Here is a 10063-nt window from a genome sequence, read left to right as displayed (position 1 = left end):
GTCGCACACAATTATCCCCCTTTTACAAGCTCATCACCAGTACGGACAAACACACACTGTTAAGCAGCATCACGGTGCTGCCAGATAGGACAGTAGGGCTGAAAAAATGTGTTCACGAACACAAGATTTAAAAAAAAACTGCTTTCACAGCTGGTCGGGTTGCCTAAATCAGAGTTGAAGGTAGATGCGTACTCAAATTCCTAAGAGAAGCTGACAGAGGTCAGCAGCGTGCCCTGCCACCAGCGTCCATTACGCCGTAGAAATATAGGAGGACCTTTACGGGCTAATGTCGCACACAATTATCCCCCTTTTAACAAGCTCATCACCAGTACGGACAAACACACACTGTTAAGCAGCATCACGGTGCTGCCAGATAGGACAGTAGGGCTGAAAAAATGTGTTCACGAAGACAAGATTTAAAAAAAAACTGCTTTCACAGCTGGTCGGGTTGCCTAAATCAGAGTTGAAGGTAGATGCGTACTCAAATTCCTAAGAGAAGCTGACAGAGGTCAGCAGCGTGCCCTTTCACCAGCGTCCATTACGCCGTAGAAATATAGGAGGACCTTTACGGGCTAATGTCGCACACAATTATCCCCCTTTTAACAAGCTCATCACCAGTACGGACAAACACACACTGTTAAGCAGCATCACGGTTCTGCCAGATAGGACAGTAGGGCTGAAAAAATGTGTTCACGAACACAAGATTTAAAAAAAAAACTGCTTTCACAGCTGGTCGGGTTGCCTAAATCAGAGTTGAAGGTAGATGCGTACTCAAATTCCTAAGAGAAGCTGACAGAGGTCAGCAGCGTGCCCTTTCACCAGCGTCCATTACGCCGTAGAAATATAGGAGGACCTTTACGGGCTAATGTCGCACACAATTATCCCCCTTTTAACAAGCTCATCACCAGTACGGACAAACACACACTGTTAAGCAGCATCACGGTTCTGCCAGATAGGACAGTAGGGCTGAAAAAATGTGTTCACGAACACAAGATTTAAAAAAAAACTGCTTTCACAGCTGGTCGGGTTGCCTAAATCAGAGTTGAAGGTAGATGCGTACTCAAATTCCTAAGAGAAGCTGACAGAGGTCAACAGCGTGCCCTGCCACCAGCGTCCATTACACCGTAGAAATATAGGAGGACCTTTACGGGCTAATGTCGCACACAATTATTCCCCTTTTACAAGCTCATCACCAGTATGCATGCTTGCTGACCTTGTAAGTACATTCCAGACAGCTAGGAAGACATTTACAAAGCAATACCACTAAATCAGCATAGCAGGGCGAAGGTGTACTGAAGAGCACAGTGACCAAAATTTATTAATTGAAAGCTGTTCCTATGTAGGCATCACATTTCAGGGTTTTCTGGAACACACAACACTTGTCTCGGTGCAGCAATGTTGTCTGGCACAGAAAAGGACGTTTTTAATTAAGTCTTGCTCTCATTGGTGGAGGAAATGTAGAGGAGATGCAAAGACTATATGTTTAGTGCAGCAGGGGTAGAGCAACGTGCTCACACTTGTAACTGAGAAGCACACACGGCTTTCCCTTCATGAGGGCACTCAGCTGCATGGTCCGTACACAGCTAGTGCTTCGGTTCTCAACACGAAAGATGTTCATAGTAGATGATTTCATGGGGTAGGTGAAAAAGTCTCTCTTGTTTGAGAACACAGTAACACGAACCTGTGATGCTAGTACCTCACTGACACGCACAACAGTGTTGCCTTCCAGGATGTACGAAAAACCTTGTTTGACAGTTTCCACTTTAGTTCTAGTAGCATATTCTGTTGTGTGCTTCACCTCTGAAACTCGTCGGCTCAGCTGTGACAAGGGACAGCTTGTTGTTCGCAGCTTTCCTTTTAGCTTCCCTAAGAACGATTCAAAGCAAAAAGCGCTGAAGGAATCAAGGGGGCCATGATTTAGACAGTCTCTTGCTAGATGAATGAGGGAATGAACGTTGTAGACAAGGTGCGTTGTGCCATAAAGTACACCCATTTCTTGAACAAAGTATCGTAACAGCTTGTCCGCATACTCGTTGTGCACCCTGTGTAAATTAGGTGCAGCTAGTATCCTTGCTGCTACATGGATGAGAAGAAAATGGTGGTAAAGCTTGTCAGGCAACAACTGCTTTAAAGCCACTGGTCCCGTGTACAACAAAAAGGTGCGAAACTCTGTGGCTTTCCACCTGTCAAGCTCTTCGATGCCTCTCGGCTTCCTTTGAAACGAAGCAGGAAAATCCTTGCGGTAGCGTGGTTAGCGTGCAGACATCTCTTCGCCGTCTTTCATATTTTTGGGAATTACCAATCATGCAGTCCGTTGAGGGTTACTTGAATTTAATAACTGAAGCTTATCATTCTGCATTGTGCACAGAGATACATAATATATATATATATGAATAATTGAACATGACTTCTCCATAAATTCAGAATGAGAAAATTTTCATTGTACTTTGCATGAATTGTTAGCAGATATGCATTTTTTTTTTCAAGATGTTTACTGTTCATAATGATGCTACCTAGTTATGGTGTGCAATGCACAGAAACTGATTGCTTCCACTTTTTTTTTTTCAGAAGTTGCAGTTCACAAGAGGTGCCCTGCTCACAAGAAGGCTGAGAGGGCCGGTACAGTACAGAATTCAAATAAATGTTTATTCACATAAATCACCTTTCATGTCTTAATATCATAGTGTGTAGAAAACACATGCTGCAGACTAAATACAAAATCAAGTTGGCCTAACATCGGCTGGCAAGCGGCATATGATATCTGTACCATGTCGGCACACGACATCGGACCAGCATCGGCTACCTGTCGGCATATGATATCGGTACAAAGTTGGCACATTACATCGGCCCAACTCCGGGCGATGTTGCAAGTTGGACGTTGGCCCGACATTGGGCGTGTCGGCAGAAAGACATCGGGCTGATGTCGGGCCGACATCGGTGTGCTGCTTGGGTCGCTGGGAACATATGCACTCAAAAGAATCAGAACTTGATATCTCTCAGTACGCGCATATCCGTATATTATTCATTGGTGCACTATCTTTTGGCGTATGCAGTTGAGATGCACGTGCTTGCGCATGAATCAGCCCTGCATACCCTTTACATAGTTCAGGAGAAAGCTTTCAGGGCTATGCTTGGTCGCCCGCAGAAAGAATCAATAGAGTTCGCGCTTAAAACATTTTGTGTTAAACTGATTTATCGGTTACCTAATTATATGACCGCTCTGGTTATTCACAAGTTAGTTTATGGGTATACAGTTGTTGATTCTGTTACGCTTGACAAGATATCAACGCCATATTTCAGAAAGACTGATAATTTTCAGTTATGTCTACCACGTGTTTCGAAGCATTATGGATTATACAGTATTAGTTACATCGGGTACTTAGCAAGGTGTCGAATTCTTTATCATTTGAGGCCAGAAATGTCTCGACTACTCATATATTTAAAAGTATTTGAGAAACATTTTTGTATAAACTAATGGTTATCTGATTTGTACATGTGACAATCCCCCAGGTTTTATGTTATGTACAGTGTTGTTGTAGAGACTGCATTACAGGATGTCGTAACGGTCTTGTTTCATTTCTCGAATAAATAAACATTTTATTGTATTGCTGTTTGTTTTACGAATGCAGCTTGGGAGCTATTCGAGTATATTTAGATCCCGACTTTTTCGTGTTAAACCTGATTGACCCAGATTATTTTTCCCTGGATGAGTTGAGGCATATGACCCTATATGACGAATGAGGAATAAGGAATATATGAGGAATGGCCCTATACGATTTCTCCCCGAATTCTTATCTCATATCATGTACACTATTTAGTAGCAATCTGTACACATTATTTGAATGAAACAATAAACTATACGAAAAACACTTGATGTTACAATATGTTGTGCTTGTGACTAAAGTTCGCGAGGAATCTATGCGTAAAGCTAGGTTCTCACTACCGGGGTCGTCCATGAGCGTCCGCAATGGCGCCCGTAAGGCCAAAAACGTCGCTTAGTGGTCACCGGAGGCCCGCTCTCCTGCGCCGTCCAAACCAGTCGCTCCTTCCGCGACTCACGACCGTTGAACGGCAGTGACCAACCAATCAAAGCGACGAAGAAGGCGAGGGTCCGTGGAGGAAGAAAGCAAACGATTGCCTCGTAGCGCGTGCAGAAGACTTGCTGTCTCGCCCGCGATGGTATAGGAGCTATTCACCTACGTCACTGAAATGATGCATGCTGGGACCGGTCGCCATTTTGTGGTACCATCGCCGCTCTGCTGCGTACTTTCTCAAGGCTTACGCTGTGATTTTTACCCGCTGATTCTTTCCACATGGGATTTTGTGACATTATCGGGTGCAGCAGTCGCACTCAGATGAAGAAGCTGAAGGCTAGGAGCAATCAGCCAGACCCTCACTTCTTCAAAAGACCGAACTAAACGAGTGAAAAGACACGGGAGTTCTCAGAAAGGCGCTGCCGTGAATGGCTGTCACGCATAAACAACAAGACCTGGGTCCAGACTTGGACAAGTACAAGGTTTGTTCACGGCACTTCATCTCAGGTAAGGGTAAATCTGAATGAGCATAAAATAAAACAGAGTGATGCCCAAGCGGATGCTTTGTTGCACCTTCACACAATTTCGACTTTGGAACACGTCAAATGCAGTTTATACATTGTTGCTCGCAGTTCAATGCAGTTATTGAGAGCGTTATACGAGGGGCGTTCAAGTCAAACCGGGACTTTCTGTCTCCTGAGTGTACAAATGGCTCGCGCTACTTCTTTTTCGTCATTTTCACAGGCGACAGGCCTCGGCGTTCACCACGTGGTGGTCCAAAGTTTGTGCCAAACAGAGGACACGTGCAGGACAAGATGGCCGACAACGAGGTGAGCGCACATCGAACAGCGAATTCTCTTGAAGTTTCTCGTGAATGAAGGCCTAAAGTCATCTGAAATTCACAGAAGACTTCCGGCTCAGTATGGCCACGATACACTTAGCCGCAGCAAAGCGTTTGAGTGGTGCAAACGGTTCCGAGACAGCCGTACATCAATGCAGGACGATCCCGGCCGGGACGGCTCAGAGCCCAGTGTCAGAGTTCCTGAGAACATCCAACTTGTGGAGCGCCTGATCCTCAAGAACCGACGGATAACATGTCTCGAACTGGCTCGAACGACGGACCTTTCTGTGGGAACGTTGAACACTATCATTCATGAACACCTCCAGTTTCGTAAAGCCGGGCCTCATCACCAAAGGTGTCCTCCTCCTACAGGGAATGCACGCCCGCATACCGCACATCTCACGACAGGCACCTTACAGGAACTTGGCTGGGAGTTGCTGCCACATCCCCCTTACAGCCCAGACCTCGCACCCAGCCATTTCCATCTCTTCAGTCCACTGAACGCGTTCCTTGGAGGCTGCTACTTCAGCTGTGACCACGAGGTCAAGAATGCTGTCCGATCATGGCTGCTACGCGCCGGTAAGGATTTCTACGCCTTTTTTTGTGCATTGTTGGGGCTGTCTTAGGAGGGCATTGTGGATACCGCGCAAATCCCTGGATTCCGTGATTCGGGTTGACCATCACCAACATAATGGTGCCCCATTCTGTATCTTTGAACACTCTGAGCGGGTTCCTGTAAATGCTCTCTTGCCCCATATAAAGAATGATCTTCCACAGTTTGCATCTCGAGTAGTTTCAGGATCTCTTCCATGTTTGTACTGACTGTTCCTCCGCTCCCCTCTTGCTACTATCATCTACGCACTTCACAACTAAATAAGTAACTGGACAATTTGCAGGATCTTTGCAGGATCACAACTCTTGAATGACGAATGCAACCCTGATTGGGCACCTTGCCTGCACTTAGGCTATGACAGCAGAGGTGCTACCACTAATGGAAGCCGCTACAAAAGGCTCAAGCAGCGTCAGTCAGCTGTAGGCACAACTGCTACGGACGCAACACCGGGTTCAGTGTCATCAATTCTAGCCTCACCAGGTACTGAAGTCTTTCCACTATATAATTAGGAATTATCCTATGATATTTATGTCATTTCAGACTAAGTTGATGGCATTAACCCACAAATTTCAGAGCCTTTTGATGCTGATGCCCTTTCTGATGACATGCCAAGTACGAGTACAAAGGTATATGCCCCTGAGCACCTGCATTGTGGTCATTGTATTTCACTAACATTGGACATTGACTAAATTGACCATATTTTTATGATCCTTGAAGTGACAACCACAGTGTATGTGTGTGTGTGTGTGCTGGGTACAATATTTCCGTAGTTTTGACATCTGCCGATATTTCCAATGTTCACATCCTGTTTGCAGAGGCATTGTGTTTTTTCTTGTTTTCCCTATACAAATATCACAAGGGTGTACGAGATATCCAGAAGATCGTTAATAGCTACTGATGGACTACCATCTCATGTTATTTTGTTTTTCTTTGCGCAGGATGCCAAACTGGATTGACATGTGCTGACATCACAAGGATGGAAGAAGAGCTTGTGCACCACAGTGCAGAACTTGCCAGATTAGAGACACAGTAGAGACAACGAAATTCACAGAGGAGGCACTACAAAGTGTCCTTCTACACTGAACTGCCGTCATTTCTGGCCCTCATGCAAGTGTTCAATATTTTGGAACAACATGTGCAGCAAACCTGTGCCAACACCTTAACAAGTTTTGAAGAAATGATGGTGTTCCTCATGCGCCTAAGACTACGGATTTGTATGCAAGGGCTCTCTTTACATTCCACCATTCACCAGGGGAAGCGTCCATTGAGTGCCAATGAAGTTGAGCACACGAAACAGCTGGCAAACGTCCGGATCCATGTTGAAAGAGTGATCGGACTGGTTAGGAACAAGTACATGGTTTTAAAACGTTGTCGACCGGTTCAGCTATTGAGGGCATCTAAGGATGGTAAATCACCAATAGACAAAATTGCTGTCGTGTGCTGTGCTCTGATGAATCTCTGTAACTCAATGGTGCCTAGAGATGAATCTGGACATTGTTGCTCGTACTCTCAAATCTTGCTAGCTGGATACACAGTTTTGCTTGGAAATAATTATGCGGTGATGAATACAACAGGAGCGTACTGAGTAAAGCTGTTGAATTCGACATGCCCACGTAAGTTTGGAACGCTGCGTCAGCCTTTTGGGCTTGAGGAGGAAGTGAATGTCCAAATTGCACAGTTACTTCCTTTTTTAGACGACATCACCAACGGTTGACCATGTCATCATTCGGTACTGACGGTAACACAGATCATGTGAAAATAGGGTGGCTGGTTGTAAAATAGTTAGCTGGCAGCTAACATTCAGGTTTAACTCTAGAATGGTATGGATCGATAACCCTAGCCGGTTCCACATTGAAAAACAGCATGTCTGAAGAACACTTCAGCCTTTCTTTATGGCAGCTTCAAGAAGTTGATCATTCCTACAAATCCGTTGCTCAGAGATTTCATCTTTTTCCACAGCACAAAGTCTGCACACTCTACCTGATACACAAGCATTTGATATTGCACCTGATAATAGTAGGCATGAGTATCGCAGGCTATGAGCTCACCAATATTAAGTCATACACAGCTACTACGCTTATTGGGCAGCTGCTCAAGCTTGTCGTTTGGTGTGTAAAATGGGCACTTAACTTGGACTACTTATCGCCCACAGCAAGAACGCTGTGTATCATGTCAGCATGTCAGGTGTAGGAGCTGTAGCTGGTTTGACAGATGTGAAATCCATCTTTGCAACTGGGTGAGCATTGCCTTTCCTGACGTGTGCAGGGAGGCTCTTGTTCTCCGCGTCTGTGCAGGTTTTTTTTTTTTTTCAGGACTCCAGTCTCCAGGTAGAAGCAAACTGCGGGCAGCCACATGTGGCACGGGCGCCATGCAGTCGTAGTGGGGCTGTCACAATTTCTCAATCTTTTAAAACAAAATCCACACCTTGAGATGTGGTGCAGACAATTCTTCGAAATGGTTCACCTGCAAAACTATTGGAAATATGAAACAGAAAACTTGAAGAGGTCTTTTAGAGTGTGCATGTTATCGGTGATTTACTATGACCACACTTTACACCCCCATTCCTCACAACATCTTAATCTTTCTTTATTTATTTAATTTTTGCACGTACATCTAGAGTCATATGAATGTGTGTGAAACAGCACTGTGCGAAGAAATATGTGCAAATAGAGAAATGAGGAATAAGAGAACTGCTTGAGTTTTGAACACCAAAATACCCAGTGTTTCAGTGAACATAATTTCTATTTGAAAAGTATGTAATTCATCCGTAATTACTTCGAGTAGTAGTACCCACACGCAATATCGTATTATCGTAGTATAATTATAACGTTGTCGTAAGTTTTTGTACGACATAGCATCCTCATGTTGTGATACCTCATTGTGACTATAAGACATATCAAGGAGTCAAATTAAGTTTCTCATCTGTGAAAGCTCTAGCATGCGATCGTCTTGAATCTCTCTCAGTCCGGGTTTCTCACTTGCAAAACAAAAAAGAAAAGAAAAGAAATGGTATGCCTCCAGTGCCTTCTTTGCCTTCTGTTGCTGCTTAGAAATAAATATATTTTTCATCACAAAGTATTCGTGAATATCACTATGGTCCACCTGAGGCCGGAATGACATATCGTGTGCACAGTCATTACGCTTTAGAGCGTACGGACTTGGTACAGATCAACGCCAAAGCATAACTCTATTTTCGCTAGATAACGGGACAGACCGTCACTCTTACATTTTTGCACACTCATACACACATTCATACGACAGGGATCGACGCAAGTGGCAAATATTGAACATGAGAGAACTGATGTTCTGAGGCTGGAACAACATAGAAGAGACAATCACATACAAGGCCTCAAGTTGCCTAAGAAATTAACGATGAAAGATGAAAGTCAGGGAGAGCCCTCAGTCAGGTAAGGTAAGTGAGGTAAGGTAGAGCCCTGGACCGGTAATCCAGAAGATGTGGGCTCGAGTCTTACAGCTGGCTAACCTTTTCAGTGACTTTCATCTTTCATAGTTAATTTCTTAGGCAACTTAAGGGCTTGTATGTGATTGTCCCTTCTATGTTGTTCCAGCCTCAGGACACCAGTTCTCTCATGTTCAACATTTGCCGCTTGTGTCGATCCCTGTCGTATGAATGTGTGTATGAGTCTGCAAAAATGTAAGCGTGAAAGGAGGATGAGTGAGAGAGAGTGACTGGTTTGTCCCTTCAGATGACGCACTCTGGAAGTCGCTGAGAAGGCGTGTTAGCTTAGCTCAATTGGTAGAGCCCTGGACCGGTAATCCAGATGATGTGTGTTCGAGTCCTACAGCTGGCTAACCTTTTCAGTGACTTTCATCTTTCATCGTTTCCGCGTAGTCGTGCATTTTGCATCATGAGTCATTTTGAGTGAATTTTGACACAAAAGTGAGAGATCACTCACTGGAGAGTGTGTTGCCGCACGCGTAGGATTCAGTGCTGTTCGTTGTGTTTCTTCCGTCGGAAATTGCGTCTCTTCATGTAGTCGTTGAGCAGATGGTCTGTTCGACATCTTACTCGTAATAGGCTCACGATAACTGTTGTTCAGTTTGTTCGTCGCCTATGGTGACGTGTGTAACCGAGGGGCCTGTAAAGCGTGTTTTGCCTGCGTTACAGCACTGTATTCATAAGAAGCACACTTTAATAACGTGCTATAGAGAGATAAAATACATTGTAAACAACGAGAATTGGCAAAAGGCTGACCATATTAGGGACGACACAGACACGTAAGCCCCAAACATCCAGAAATGAAAGAATTCAAACAACCCAGGGAAAAGAGGTGCTGACGCCAGGAATCAGAAGACCCAGTTTCAATACCTGGTGTCAGCACCTCTTTTTCTTGAGTTGTTTTAATAAAATACATTACCGGCAACTCATGCATACTTCACACGTTTAATTCACGGTGTGTCAATAAGTAAATCAGCACTTTGGTACGCTAAGCCATCACGTACACTGGCCCTATACACATAAACGGCATCATGTTACGATAGATCCGCGCGGCCGGTTTACGAATGTTCACAATGGATTTATCATGAAGGTGACATGACTTGACGGCACGTGTT

The 10063-nt window shown here is 44.5% G+C and overlaps 1 protein-coding gene across 1 annotated transcript; it reads right to left on the bottom strand.

Moving 5' to 3' along the window:
• Positions 1-1483: 1483 nt before the first annotated feature.
• Positions 1484-4330, bottom strand: LOC135384954 (uncharacterized). The gene is made up of 2 exons (XM_064614134.1): positions 4283-4330; positions 1484-2236 (listed from the first exon to the last, which is right to left on the bottom strand). The coding sequence occupies exons 1-2, from the start codon at positions 4328-4330 to the stop codon at positions 1484-1486; spliced, it is 801 nt and encodes a 266-aa protein (XP_064470204.1).
• Between the last annotated feature and the right edge of the window lie 5733 nt (positions 4331-10063).

Source organism: Ornithodoros turicata, chromosome 2, assembly GCF_037126465.1.
Source record: "Ornithodoros turicata isolate Travis chromosome 2, ASM3712646v1, whole genome shotgun sequence".
Classification (NCBI taxonomy): domain Eukaryota; kingdom Metazoa; phylum Arthropoda; class Arachnida; order Ixodida; family Argasidae; genus Ornithodoros; species Ornithodoros turicata.
This window is presented reverse-complemented; position numbering and strand designations above follow the sequence as displayed.